General features: G+C 40.8%; 1 protein-coding gene across 2 annotated transcripts; it reads left to right on the plus strand.

Annotated features, from left to right (window-relative positions):
• The first annotated feature begins 5,070 nt into the window (after positions 1-5,070).
• LOC6506477 (cysteine and histidine-rich protein 1) lies at positions 5,071-6,982 on the plus strand. 2 transcript variants are annotated; one of them, XR_006507437.1, is made up of 4 exons: positions 5,071-5,212; positions 5,284-5,962; positions 6,026-6,419; positions 6,552-6,982. XR_006507437.1 is itself a non-coding variant. In XM_001965149.4 (3 exons), exons 2-3 carry the CDS (start codon positions 5,297-5,299, stop codon positions 6,347-6,349), a joined length of 990 nt encoding a protein of 329 aa, XP_001965185.1. In that variant the 5' UTR covers positions 5,071-5,212; positions 5,284-5,296; the 3' UTR covers positions 6,350-6,438. The 2 variants fall into 2 exon arrangements, 1 of the variants encoding a protein (XP_001965185.1); XM_001965149.4 differs by lacking the exon at positions 6,552-6,982 and having other exon boundaries at positions 6,026-6,438.
• Positions 6,983-15,977: the final 8,995 nt, after the last annotated feature.

Raw genomic sequence — 15,977 nt, forward strand, 5'->3', positions numbered from 1 at the left:
GATCACCAGCGATCGCTCTTGCCCCACCGGGCTTTCATTCACCGGGCTTAAGTTTTCGCCCAGTTGGAAAATTGATTGAGCCATGCGTACTATTTTTTTTTCTATTTATTAACAGGTGATATTTTCGGTCTTCCAGAGGGAAACAAATAATTCATTCTTCCCCCCATACCCCAATACCCATACCATTTCCTTAACTTTGATTGATGTCTCAACAAAAGAAGGCCGAAGGCAAGTGCAAATGAAATTTCATTTGGCGGTAGATACGAATTAAGCAAATAAACTGTCTCAGTGTGACGCTGATGTATGAATGGGTTATTGTTTTAAGGTTCTGCCGGTGATTTGTGGGCGAGTGTATAAACACTGCCTACCAAGTGGGTGGTGGCAGTGATCAATTGGCCTGGGCTGCAGACTAGAACACAATTGCAATCGGATGTATTTAACCAATCTATTTATTTATCATTGTTTTTTTTTAGTCTAAAGGTTTGTTTGGCGGTTTCCGTTTTCCATTGATCTATTATATTTAAAAAAAAAATGATAAAGCTTGTAGCATAGGAGTGATTCCATTTTCTTCTCCGACTGTAGGCCACTTAGAAAATATCTTTCAATTTCAATTGGCTGCCATCAGAACCGATCGCAATGGGTGTTCCACTATTTCGATGGCGTTAATTGGCCCAAAACCTAGCCCACAAACCATATCCCCTGCGTGCATCCAATCTTTTCTCCGGCTAATGATTCCTGATCAGATGCCTCTTACTTTCGGGTATTTATTTATTTTCACTCGCTTGCGAAAAAAAACAAACATGCAACAAACAAGCTTTAAGTTCCTTGGTTAGTTTCGGGTTTTATGCGCTTTTAATGGGCCCAGTGTTGGCTCCCTTGTGGGGCTGTAAAATAATTTAAGAGGCGGCCATAAATACCAGAAGCATTGCTCATAAATCTTTCACTGATTTCGCTGGCTGGCGGTTCAATTGGATGCTTGGGCATTTTATTTTCAATATTTGTTTTGATTTGAAGAGGCTCTGCTGTGCATCGAGCATAGTACTACATAGTAGTACATGCCACACTCCACTCCACTCCTCACTTGCAACAAAATGGGGCAAATGGGTATTCGCCCCCTCACAAATCAAAACATCTGTCAGTCAACGCTCGCGGCCTGACAACAATGTTGAGATACAAATTATCTAAATTGTATCTGCGCTAGCAAATGCATCTTGTGGATTTGTTTGTTTGTTTGCCTTCCACTCGGATTTGCTTGGATTTCCCTTTCCCATTTTCCATTTCTCTGTTATATAGTACTTTTTTGGTGTTATTTTCTAGATTGGCCCAGAGAGTGAAGAGTGGAGAGCGTTGAGTTTTCCATTCCCCGTCGCGTGGCTTTCCATTCCAGCCATTTCTTGGCTGGATCTCCCACAATAACTCTGTGTGGATGTGGCACTTCAAGCCGTGAAGCGGGCACCGTGGTGAGAGATTTCAATTTAAACATTAAACTGACAGATTTATCAGGTATTAGACGATACATGCGTCAACGCTGAGCCATCGCGCTCTCGGCTCGGCCCGTCCCGGCTATGGATCGCCTTGCCCTGAGTACTGAGTCGGGGCCCCCACAGGCATTTGAAGAATGTGTAAAAGCCAAGTTGGCATTGAATGGCCTCAAAAGTCACACTGCTTTATGGTGTTCCGTAATGGGCGAGGGCGTGAAGAAAATGTGCTTGATTCGCTTTGTTCGGAATCAGCTTTATCGCTAACAAATGAATTGCTCACCAACGAAACTATTGCTAATGGTAATGGGTTCATTTTACCAATTAGTAGTATTTCCATTTATTCAAATGTTCGCCAACATTGCAGCTCTATCAATCACAGGGAACTGCGCTAAATGTGCCACTGACGCAGTGCCAGCGGGCTTTTTAGTGGGCTATAACCCGTTAACCATAGGTGGATCAAGTGGTGCGGCGACCCACTTTAGGTGGCTATCTGAATCTGAGCGCCCAGTCGGCAATCGTCATCATCCATCAATCAAAACCTCTGGCGGACGTCCAAATGAAAGACTGACTGACTGACTAACTGGCTGGTCTTTTTTTTCACATTGCGTGTTCTCGGATGACGCAGCGCACTTGCTGAGCTTACAGAGCTCCCCCTTGCTTTTTTGCCCTAAAAGCTTGTGACTTAATCAGTCGTAGGCCCCGACATTTGGCCAACTGACGACCGATCGATCAATCAGCCATCCATCAGTTCAAACATCGCCAGTCCGAGCAAGAGAGAGTTGAGTTCCTACTGGCATTCCCACTTGATTGATAGCAGTTCAACGCAAAAATTTACTTAACCGCATTTGTATCGATTTCTTTCCCCATTCTCTATTTTTAAAAATGTTTCACCGATAAAGGGTTATGGCACCTGCAATTTTTAAGGGTCACATCAATATTAATTAACGTTTACTTCTTGATTGATAGTTAATTTTCAATTCACTTTAACGCCATTTATTGCACATTAGAGTTAATTGAAAACTGACCCACCCAATAATAGATCGATATTACATTATTGGACTCATCAAATTAATTACTGGATATGAGGTAATGTCTTTGAAAGTATAGCTTCAGTCGAAAATGGGTCTACAATTGTGTGGTCGGTTGCTCTACTGGACGGGTTTTCTTTTACAAATAACGTCCTATCGATATTGCGAAAAAAAGAAACGATTTGTACAGCATACATACTTCATATATAGTATAGTTCTCGGTCTCTTAAAAATTGGTCTACTGTACTATGATCTACCAGTTGGATTTGTAGTATTGGTCACCAGTATCCGATGGATATCAGTTCCGACTACTGTGGGCATCGCTCTAACCGGGGAATTCGTTAAATGGCTAAGTCGCTTTTGTGTTTTGGTTATTCTTATTTCCTGGACCCACGTACGATACTATCAGCGTAAAGTGATGAAGACCCTGAACAAAATAATGGATATATCGAATCAGTTGGAAAACTGTTACATTTCGGAGGACTGTTCTGTGAATCATAAATTGACTGTCGGAGTCCTCATATTCGTGGCACTTTTACGCCTAACCGAAGACATTTTAAATAAGCTGCATCCCTTTGTTTATCCAGTAGCCAAGGTGTACTACAACAGTCTTTTCAACATTATCTACTTGGCAATGGCACTTTACCAAATGCAACTAATCGAATGGAGGAGGGACATGGCCAGGTTTATAACTGAATTCATTGAAAGCGAAGGCTGGCGGTCAAGAATCCAAATGGAGCGACTGATGAGTTGTCTGAAAATCAATAACTCCATCATAGAACTTCAAAGAAGTGGTCAGGAAATTTTCAGTACATTTTCCTATATCGTAGGTTCCCTGGTTCTAAACTTTATCAATCCCGTGGACTCCTTTATGCCTCTGCATATCATCAGTGTCTTGATATTGTCTCGTCTTACTGACCAGAATGAGACACTATATAAAGAATTTTTGAATAAACTGCAGATTGTGAGCCTGCACCTTGACGAAGATAACAAAATTAAGTCCAAGGAACATCTAATAATGGTTAGTTATTAAGACTATATATTTTGTTCATGCATTTTTTTTTAAATTTTTATTTTTAGATCTACACAACAGACTTCAGTCGACACTTTGACAGACTTGTCCTGAAAATAAATCGCCGTGTTTCTTTTTTTATATTTAAAAAATATGTTATATTTACGTGTATATATTTTTACATTTTAAACTCAAACCCTTTCAGCCATGATGTGCGGCAATTTAATTTTGTCTAATTTAGGTTTATAGTTATATGAAGTTGACTTTTGAATACTATTTGCCGCCTTCCGATGTCGCGTTAAATTTAATGATTCAGAAAATGTTGAATAAATGTTTGAAACGTACTTTGGGGCCGATGAGAATAATTTCACATGTTGCACACATAAAATAAAATTTTATTTTATTCATTTCTCATTTCGGTGCTCCTTTCCCCACTTGAAATGCAAGAGGAACAATTTATGAAAATATAGAGAAAACAAAAGCTAAACACACGCACACACCACGGCCACACCACCTGACTGATGGAATGAATAAATGAGCATTCACACACACAGCAAAAAACATAACTTTAAATTTGTATTACCACCCAGAGCCCAATGAGGGAGCCCGGCAACAAAAGAAACCTGAATATTTTCCACTTTTGCCAACTCCCCGAGCCACCATCCAGGCTCAGGCCCCGTGAACCACCCAACCACCAAACCACCCACTCACAACTCTCATTCGCTCTCTAAATGAAATGCTCAAGTGTGCATGGAATTTTGATTTTTGCCAAATACACCCATACACCCACCCACACACACCACCCCCGCAATAAGGAATTTTCCTTTTTTTTTTTTTACCAATTCCGTTCGTCATGTCGTTCGCTTGCAAATCAATTTAATGTCAGTCATTTGGCTGCTAAGTGGGAACTTTTTTGAAATTTCATCAAAAATCCGTTGGCTTTGCCATTCTACCACCCCAAAAAGCCAGCCCAGCCAGCCAGGCCACAGTTTTCCGCTTTCCTTGAAACATATGCTGCTCGAGGGAATTGGCTGCACTAAGGTACTTTTCCAGCGACGAGAAGACGCTTTTCGCATCTAAGCGAAACACATTTGAATGTAAATTTCCTCAGACGGCGTTGCATGTCCATGAATTCTATCCACCTTCTCTCCTTAACTGGAGGCTCCACCAGGACCTTTCTATGTACCCCGGGCACGACCAACAACACAAACAAGAAAAAAAAAACAAATATTGTATTAAAATGCTGGAAAGCAGCTAAAACGCATAATAGTAAAATTTTATGTTATTGCCAGTGTGAGGAAAACACGTCAGGCAGTTAGTCAAATAACGCAGCAAAGAAATGTTGCTGGGAAATGTGAAAGAAAAGCGCACACCGAAGGACAATGAAAATTTAGATGACGACAGACAGGAGCAGACAGAACCAAAAACGCTGAGAGTTGGCCTTCTAAATATTTATTTTTTACATATATTCGTTTATAGGGTATATCGGTTATATATATCTTTGAAAATGTTAACTAAATACTTGATTTTACTTGATATTTTACCCTTCGATTCTCTCTATTATTATTATCATTTAATATTATTTGAAAAGCAAAAATATTCCCTCACAAATCTTAACAAGTTAGCATCGAATACACAAGCAACTTTCACAATATATCACAATAATATTCCTCACATAAACAAGGAAAAGGGTAAAGTAATCATACTATATAATATATTCTACATAAGCTACATTTTTTTTTGCTAACAATCGTAACTCCAGCTAACTCCTCACCATGTCGATAGTCGATCATGGGGACGATGGGGCCAGTCCTCCCAAGAGGTCCCGACTGACACCACCGGAGCCAGATCTTGGCGAGCGCCTCAATCAATTGATGCTGTGCGTCGTCTGCCACGAGGTGCCTCACCCGGACAAGAGCTACCAGTGCAGTGTGGGGCATATCCTGTGTGATGATTGTGTGAGCCATATTCTGGCGGATGCCGCCATCAGTAATACGGAGGCCCAGTGCCCGGTCTGCCGTGTCCGGATGACCTGGAGTGATCTGGGCCAGAACGCCGTGGTCCGTCAGGCCTTGTGGGAGTTGTCCAAAAACTGTCTCCTATGTGGCCTGGTAGTGACGCTCAAGGGGCTGACTAGTCACCTTGACAACGATTGCGAGCTACGAAGAGTGAGCTGTCGGTATCGTTGCCTGGGCTGCGACTGGGTGGGCGCCCACGCTATATGCCCAATGCACGAGGCCGGTTGCCAGTTTCCGAAAATGAATGGCGAGGAAATACAGGGAGCTCTCGAAAAGGCAGACAGCCTTGAGAGGAAGAGCCTACAACAGGCGGTCCGTTTTCTTCACGAACTGAGCCAAAGACGCATCTTTTTCAGAAATCTGGAAATTTTTTGGAAAACCGATTGGGCTATGACCAACACTGAACGATTTCTGGATTCTCAGGTGAGTCGGACACCTAATTAATATGGCTTTAACCAAAATATATTATATATTTCCCTCCCTTAGAGTTTTGAAGCCTATGGAAATCAGTGGATACTGCGCCTGCGAGTCAGTCTTTCATTGGATGACATTCCAGTGAAAGTTAAATCCACCCTTTTGCTGAAGGTTCCTCCAAAAGAGGTAATCACAGTAAGATATCTTGTGTTGATGCCCAGCCGACAGGGAAGTGACAAAAATATGCAAGACATTTTAGCAAATCTGGTTGAACGTCAGTACGTTGCCGGTACGGTCGAAAGGTACCAGGACTTACCAATGCAGAGCCCCATGGCTCTTTACCGTCTTCTGGCAATGCAGAGGATTGTGTTGCGTCTTTGGATGTTTATGCCTTAACTTCAATTCAATTGACCTTCTATTGAATGCATTCATATATTATATATTTTTTCAAAAATGAAAGTAAAAGGTATAAGGTGTTAATTTTACATATTGTTTTTTAATCTATCGTCATATTACAACAGGCTCTTTATTGTAGATTCTCCATTAATCTGCATCTGCATAGAATGCAAATAAAATATTTTTTATATTTTTTTTTCAGTTTTTTCCGGTGGAACTCCACACATACATATGACCCACAGTGATATCTCTATCTTGGCCATCTTTCATCCAATTCTTGAACGGAAAACCTTAAGAGATTGGATTAGACCTTAAACGAAATAGAATCCAAATTTTTTAGCCAATTTTTCCTAGTAAAAGTTGAAGAATTTATGGGAATCTGAGAGTCTGTGCTCTATCTGTGTTATCTTACATCTGATTTTCGAAAGAAATACTTTCCAATAAAAACCTGGCTTTTTCGAGTATTATGAAAAGCAAGGAAAGGACGCATTTGGCCTACTCTATCTTGGCCATCTTTTATCCGATTTATGAAAGGAATACCGTCAATTATTTTTAGATTTTGTATAATGTTGTGTGTAGTAACAAACCTCTAAAAAAAACGAATTTATGTGAAATTATACATATTTATTTTTTTTTATGCAAAAACCCCTTTAAATCGTTGCATAAAAAGCAACCATACGTATTCATATACGTACGTCTATTGTTCCTTTTTCTAAATGATTTGCGTTCCATTGAACAGAAAGCCCTTACCGCCGGTCATGAAAGCTCAAATGCAATTGGGGAAAACGGAAAAGGGTCGCTTAAGGGAAAATAAAAGGAAGCACATCAAATAAAATCAAACGCAAAACAAGCGGGAAAACATTGTTTCAAATTGACCAGTGCCAGTGAAAAAAAAAAATAAATAAAATAGAATAAACAAAGTGTAGAAACCGAATGTTGAAGGCATCCGGGGGCGTGGCAAATGTCCGCCAATTCAGGCGCAACTAATTCCCACTCTGCCTCGATGCTGGGGAACCCTGGGACCCAAAAACTATAGAAAGGATTCCTGGTTAGGGGGTGTTTCGTTCGGTACTTTATTGGGCGAAAAATGATTTTTTATTTTCAATTTTCGGCTTGGCTCCAAATGGAAAGTGAAAGTATCGTGTTGGCCGAATGGCGAAACCAATTTGATTTTGAATACGTTATGAGGCGCAAAAATAAGAAGAACAGAGTGTGAAAAAATCCGGAAAGACCATAAAAATAACACCAATATCCGAATCCAGCAAGAAAGCAACAATTTCCCAAAAAAAAAAGGGTTTTTTCGAGTGGCAATTTTCTGATTGTTTGCCAGCCGCACTAAAAACTAATGATTTTTCATATGTTTGCTCAATGAATCGTACGGGGATCACAAAGCCCTACTTTGCCATTCAATACAGTGTTTCCCATAAAAATTTCCCCACTAGAGCGCGAAAAATACGAGTGCGTATAAATTGAGCGAAATAAAAATGTTTATTTGAGCCAAAAACCCTTTTACACTAAGTACAAACAGATTATTGGGTTTTTTCAGAGTATTCAAGTGGTTGGAAAGGGATTGAATGGAAAACTGTTTAGCCTCATTGATTTTAATCATATCGATATCAGCTGTTACTACTTAAATGGGTGAAGGATAAGACATTTTTTATATACAGTGGGATGTTTAGTGGGTTTGATGTTTAAGTGTTTTTTTCTAAGGTTATGTTTTAATACATAACAAAATGTCATTTATATTTTAACATGAAAGAAGCCGTTTACTAGATATAAATTAAAAACAGTAGCAACATATACTCAATTTAGCCCCAGATTATGTGACACAAAAAGGAAACAAGTAATTTTTAATATTTCCTGCAAAGATCCTTGTTTTTAATGACGATATTTAGTCTCTTTGGCTAATCTAGATCAATTGTTTATAATTTTTATGAGTTGTGAGCACTTAAATATCAAATTTTAAACATGTACTGAATTTTTCTGCTTACTGTAACCATAGTTAAGAAAGTAAACCTTGATATTTTATTTAATTTAATATTTAAAGAAGGTATACCATTCAAGTTGGAATATAAAACCTTATGTAATGGCTGCTGCTACTGTTGTTTTTGGTATTATTCCTCGAAGCTGCAGAAACACAAATCGAACAAAATGGCTGCCATCAATAACAGTAAAACATGGGAATTTTCTGGGAAAAACAACTGACAGAATGGCAGCAGCAACTGAGTGCGAAAAAAGAATGGCATTTTTGGAATGGCGTCATAATGCAATTCAGTGGGACGATCGAAGGGCAAAGGGCAGAATGGAGCTGGAGCTGGAGCTCACTGACAGCAGACTGACTGCGTTCGATATTTTAATGGGCCAGACGTCATTTTGGGGTCCGCCATTTGGAGACTGGCTGCCACCAAAGCGCAAAATTTATGACAACATAACGAGCCATACTACGATGGGAAAGTGGCGGGTATTGGTTGGTGGTAAGAGGGCTTCAGGCGGCTGTTGGTCCAAAAGGGAGGTAGAGCTTGGGCTTGCATTAAATGCGACATTCAGAGTCGAAAATAACAATAATCATAATTAAGGATATGCATATGCAGTGTAAGGGACTTCAACCCCCTAGGCTGTACACGCAGAAAAATAAAAGAAAAAAAATAATAAATGTTAATAATACTATATTCTATGCCTAATTTCTATTTTGATTATTATTCAATTTAAATAAAAAATGTAATATTATGTAGTTAATTTCCCTCAGTGCCCCTTGATCCTCTTGTTGCGAGGGTGTTGGGTGGCGCCAGTGGGCGGAAAATCGATCCATTTACTCTGGCAGTAGCGAAGCTGAATATTCCGCACGAATGATGATGTCCCTGTCCTGCAATGTCCGCAGTCAGATATCATTGAATAATGACTGTTAATATCCTTCAATGTGTGCAGGCTCTCTGTCGCTGCTAGCCCCATCTCTTTCGCCTGTTCAGCGCCCCGTCTCTTTCTCGGACGGTGGCTCTGCGACTCTGTGACTCTGATTTTGGCCATTGCCAATCGGATCGGCCATCGCAATGAAATGAAGTGGATTTCAATGCACTGCCCGACCATGTCAGCGTGGCCAGCCAAAAAGGACGAAGGACTCATATAGGCCTCCACCAAAAAGGATAAGTGAGATAGCAATGCGAGAGGCAGGAGGGGCAGGAGGGAAATGGTCGAAAAGTGCGTGAAATAATATGCGAATTGTGCGAAAAGTTCGATAACGCAAAGCGTGCATATAAAGCATGCAACGTGCAACATCCATGTCTCTTAGTTGCAGTATCTGGTAATTAACTCTTTAATTTTTGTTTTTTAATTTTATGGATTTTAAGCTCTATTATCCCCCCAAAAAGTGACTGAAGAAGGAGTCCTGACTTGATCAAACTTCAAATCACGTTCCCCTGACTTAATCAGTTTGGCAACCAAATGCCTTTTGTTATTTCGCATACCAAGGCATCCACCCAAAAATTGGTTAAATCAACCTTTGGCAGAGGGTGTTACATTTTACTTTTACTCAGAAATGAAAAAAAAAAGGAGAAATGAAATGTAAATTCGACAACTTGCAACCAGACGCATTCACAGCTCAACCTGAACAACATGATTGCAATTTTTTTCTTCATTTTAAACTAGTCTTGGTTAAACGAAAATTTCAAATACTCTTTCTGCAAGAACATCATAAAGTATAACTTATACTTCATTAATATAATACTTATTTACAAAAATATTAAACTGTCTTCCTCAACAAAATCAAATATATATTTTTTTAAAATAAGAGTATTTAAAAGCCCAAGTCTCCAACTATAAAACATAGAGAGAGCTCAAACTCGAAAATTGGTTTTAATTAAATCGAATTGAGTTTTTTCTGCTGCTGCCTGGATGGAACTCCTGTTACGCTTCACTTTCTGTCGTTCTGTTGCTCCGGATCCTCTTCATTGTGCACGTCGCCTTTGCATGTGAATGAGGCAGGAGTGAAGGGAAACAAAGTGAGTGAAACGCCACTGCCCGGCTGCCCGGATGGCTGCCCGGGTATGTGGGGCACGGAGGTGGAGTAGTAGCCAGAGGACAGGGACATGGGCATGGACAGGATGCGGACACGAACGCATTTAGAGCTGACGCTGCGAGTTTTTTGCGTGAGTCGGTGGGATGCTCCACCCAGTGGCTGCCTCCCTTTGATTGAAATGTTTGCTGGCACCACCATTGCACCACTGCACTGGGGGAGAGGCCTGGACATCAAAGCAGTTGATATGTTGGCTCGTTTCCACTGGATTTTTTGCAAGCTGGTTGCTGGTTGCTTGTTGCAACAGAAATTGTTGCAACCTGACCCCGAGAGTGACCAACCAACCACCCACTCATCCATCCATTCAGCCATCCATCCGTCCCCGGGTGGGTGATGTATGGTCGGTCAGTTTGCGGACATGCAGTGGACACTAGGATTAACATGACGTAATTGATGCGGAAAGTGTTGAGTGTGTGGCAGCTGCCACGCTCTGTTTTTATGTTTTTTTATTCCAACCCGCCCTTGACTTTTTCCACGAAAAGGCCAAATGGAAAAGGAAAACTTTATTCAAATTGATTTTCGTCAGCTAATCCCCAGGTGGACTGAGCTAAGGTGATTTATCTTAAGGCTTTTAAAGGTTCATGTTATGTGAAAAAACTCCTTTAGAAAATATCCTTAAAATACGATTTAAACAGAAACTTTAAACCATTAACTGTGACCATGCCCCAGATCCATTAGGTCAAATAAAAATGATAAAATAGAAACGTTTCGCATGTTCCTGGCTTTTATTTTCCAAATGGGCCAGCATTCGCACTTTTCGCAACGCAACATCGCAACCATTTCCCTTATTTTCCACCTTACAAGGCAACATTTCGTGCTGTCGAGTGCACTCATCATACTTGCAATACTTGTGGCAAGGTGGAGAATGGTTGGAGGGCTGGCTTTTTATTGATGCCCACCTGCCACGGGGGTGGGGGCGGGCCGTGGGTTGCATTGCAAATTTTTTCAGCCAAACATGCAACGTGCATTTGGCAGTCGGACAATATCCAGAAAAGGATGAAGCCCAGGATATCGTGGAACGGGGCAGCCACAGACGCTGCCAATATTGACTGAGCCAGACTTTTTTTTCTTCCTTCTGCTCAAATGTTATCCTCTGTGTGCGGGGATTGTACATCCATATGTGTTATCCTTGCATTGCGATGCGATGCGATGCGAGAGTATTTTTAATAAAATAAACCCAGAAATGTAATCAACATAAAGGATTTCACACAAGCATATATGAAATTTTCTGCTGTTGATGCTAGCATGGAAACGCTTAACGAGATACCACGTAGATATCATTGGCGATGACCACCCAACCACCCACAATCCCACACTCTGCCCCAAGGAGAGGCACTGTGGGGCAATAACTATCATACTGCTATGAAATTTTTTGGTAATTTTTGTGTTTGTTTTATGGTTTACAAGATAAATGCTTACAGTTTTAGGAATCTTTAAAAATTTATTATTATTTCCACTCCCTTGATATGAAAACTTCAACCCACTGTGCAGTTCCGGGCAGAAAAGAATGAAGAAACCGAAGCGCAGGGGGGCAAACCCTTTATGAAATGTTGTCCAAAGTGAACGTCAATGCAGTCAGCTATATGTTGAGTTCTTTGTGTGCAACTATGCCAGTGTCTGTGTGTGTGAGTGTGTATCTTTGAGATACATTTGCAATTATCGTGACTTGAGATGGCCGGAGCGAGGGCAGACAAGCCACAATGCCATACACCACCACTGCCTGGTGGGTCACATGTTGGTGACAGTTTATTAAATCGATTACTTTCGGTTTTTGATATTCTAAATAAACATACTCTCGTATTTTTCCCCCCCGTTTTCATAGAAAAGGATTCATCCTGACCACTGGCCACATACTGAGGCAATCATTGTTGTTGCGTGGCTGTGTGTGTTGTGTAGTTGCCCCGATGATGAGATTTTGTGTTGAAAAATGCACAAGCTCGTGATAGAGCTCGTCCACTGAGTGGCTTCCACCTCGTACTGCGATTGTCTGGCCAACGACAACTGCAGCGGCAACTACAATACAATGCTCAATGGATTAGTTTATTGCTAATCAAAAAAGATGGCAAACATTTTGCATTTTGCATTCAATTGACTTTCAAACAGACAACGACTCGCTTCTCTTTGCATTTTTCGAATAGGAGGAGGCGTTGTCAGTTGTCATGTTCCAAAAAGCCAAAAACTTCCATAGTCTGACTTTGACAATTGGCTGAAACCTGAGAATTTCCTAGCTTGGGGTTAGATAGATTCTATTTTAATCTTGTTACCAAAGATTCCCTAGATTATGCTGATTTAACTTGCCTTTAAAATCTCATAAATGTTGCCTATTAACACCAAACGATCGGTAGACGCCATGTCCTTGCCTTCTCATTCGGTGGCTGCGAGTCTCCAGGGCTCGACCCTCGGCCCATGTGGCCACATGTGGTGTCTCCAGTGGTTGGCGGTGCTGGGCCCATTGCATGTGGATGATGTTGAGATGGCGGCACAGCGATTGCGTGTCCATGATGTGAGAGGTTTCCCCAGCACACTCCCGATCTCCTCGCGGTAGCCGTTGGCTGCGTGGCCGCTTAAAACGCTTCTGGGTTGAGGCTGTTGCAACAACAACCTCATCAGCAGGGGAACAAAAATTTACAAGCTCACAAACTAGAAAACAACACGTTCAACAAAGTCCGGGCAATGTGCTTGGCAATAATTTAAACGATATTTTGAATAATTGCCGAGGCGCGGGCGCCCAGCAACAACTGCAAAAAATCGAGTCTGCAATATTGCTCCTGCTGGCGGCTAATCGACGGACATGCAACATTCTCCAATCTCATCGACAATAAGGGCAGCGAAGAATCAAAGCAGCTGGGGAGAATACCTCATAAATTGTCAAGTTTTATATGCTTTGAATTGAGAGAAGGCACTTGGCATGTTCATCATAAAAATCAAGGCAATCCGAAGAACAAATATGCGGCAGACATTGCAATGTTGCAAGTTGCTGATGGCTATTGGGGTTTTGAAACAATTTTTAAAACACATTCAGGGCCTGTTCAGTTCTAAACATGACTCTCAAAATCTATTTGGCTGCGCAAATGTGAATATTTATTGAATAATTATTCATATTTATTGGGATATTGCCCCTTCCGTGACATGAGACTACACAGTGCATATGTATAACTGCCATAAACTCATCTAATTGATTCTGTTTTGCAATTGTCTGGGGTCTCGTTCTGCAGTTGAGCGGAATGTCAATGCTAATAATCGTCATGTAAATTGCCTCTGGAATTGAAATTGTTGTGTCTGGAGATGTGTTCATTTGTCTCGTGCCCTTACTTATTACACTCGCACTCGGTTGGACCGTGAATTTGAAAATTTATAATCCATCAATGAAGTATAGCCCGGCCTGGTGACATTTATGGTTTGTTGTCGCTGGCACTAAACTGGTTTCTTCTCTCTGGACTCCACTCTGGTGGCTTTGTGCGTAGGCTTGGCCAATGCAATTTCGTCTGGTTCACTTGTCACTTGGGTTCTCCTCGGTGACTGCGACTGCGAAAATATTTTCTCATAGCGGCAAAGTCCTAAATTATTTGTAAACTGGTTTCTTTTTCTGTTTTCCCAGTCGTGTTAATAATGAAGCCTGTCAATGACAAATTGACACCTGAGCTAATAACGGCAATTGCCTTTACTTTACAGAGCTTGCATGTACTTCTTGATCAGGTAATAAAAACAGGATTTCATTTTTGACTAACCTAGTGTTTCTATTTGGAAGGAAAATAGTCCCAAAGCTGAGAGACACTTTTAATCAAATTGGCAGAAAATGAATCCCTCCGATTTGGGTCGATTCAATGAATTGAAATTCGTTCCACAGTTTAATTTGGAGTCAGACATTTAATATTGATTAATTTCCGTGGCACTCGCACTTTGCGGCAAGCTCTCGCCTCGACTCTGACTCTTAATAGCTTTCGGCACAGCCTGTGTGTGATGGAAAAGATACCCGAGCTCAAGCGAAACGTACCGTAAATAAATATAAACATAAATCTGCGCCGGAGCTGCGCTGGAGTGGAGGATGGGCCGGGGTATATAGAAATTCATTGAAGACAACATCCCCAATTGACGGTAAATCACTCAAGATGACATCTATCGATGGGCCCCGCCAGATAAGAAGTGTTTCGTCTCGTTTTCGCACTTTTACACAATCAACTGGGGCCAGCTCGGAGCCAAAAGGAGAAAAACAGAAGACATCGTCGGAGCAAAAAAATGTCGGAGAAGAAGGACTCCAAGAAGAGCAGTTTATGGGGTGGGGCGATGATGTAGAAAGGGACATAATCATGAAGCCTGTCAACTCGACGTCAATGCAATTTAAAGCTCAACTTGTGCCAGCCAGCGCACTCGATACTCGAGTAGAAACACCCCAAACAGGCCCCCAAAGTGTCGAAATCAAATCGAACCACCCGGGACTGTAACGGAGTCCAGACCCCAAGTTGGAGCTTCCTATCCCAACAACAAACTAACTCTCTAGCTGGGCTGGGCCAACTTCAAGAAGTCCAATGACATACTGGGTCCGACAACGTGGCTTCGACTGACTTTGACATGGTGACAGTGGGTTAAAAATGTAATAAAAATGTATTTAAAGATCAATACGAATATATATTTAATATATTTCAGAGATATATAACTCTAATATTTATTTTTATTTTTTTAGCAATTCTTTTAACATTTATTTATCATAATGTCTTAAAAACATTGCATAGAAGAAAACCTGCAGTCATTATTATTATCTTATCTTTAGTATCTCACTATAGTAGAATTAATTGAATAGAAAACTGATAGATACTTAGATAAATCAAAATATTGTCGGCCTGTTCAATCGAATAGATTGGTATCAGTGCCAAAAGTAAGTCTCGTGAATGGACTTCAGAGTTCTGCTGGTGATTGAAAGGTATGTGAAAGATAAAACCATATATTATATCCAAAAATTTGATTGGGAAACCCAGTGGGTGAGTGCCACTGTAGCTTAAAAACTTTCTGCTGGTGTAGGAGAAGAAAAAGCAGCTATACAATGAAATGAGTGATTTATTGGTTGCGGCAAATGAATTGAAGTTGATGGCAACAGACATCGAAGACTGGCGGCGAGAGTGAATGAAAGGGACATGTGGCGAATAGCGAGTGAATAAGATGTGTCAGACTGACGCCATTTCAGCAAAAAAATAAATAAAAGTATATATATTTGTATATAACTTCAGAAAACATAATAACAAAGAAACAAACATTAAATGCGGCAAAGTGTTTTGAGGGGAAATGGATGGAGCAACTTCGATAAGCGTGAAATAAAAGCAAAATGTCGTGAGGACCGTGATATATCACACGCAACATTAAATCAAACCCAAGGAATTGCCAAACCGTAGACTCTGGGAAGGTGATGGTCATATACACATATATACCCTTATTCCTTACTTTACTTTCTTGTATTTTTTTTTTGTTTGGTCTTCCTGGGAACTGCCACTTTGACAATTTACTGCCAATGTTTGTGGAGGGGGAGCGGAACGCATCCGTGTAGTTGCCTCTTACTTATCTGATGGA

The sequence above is a fragment of the Drosophila ananassae genome, chromosome 3R (genome assembly GCF_017639315.1).
Source record: "Drosophila ananassae strain 14024-0371.13 chromosome 3R, ASM1763931v2, whole genome shotgun sequence".
NCBI lineage: Eukaryota > Metazoa > Arthropoda > Insecta > Diptera > Drosophilidae > Drosophila > Drosophila ananassae.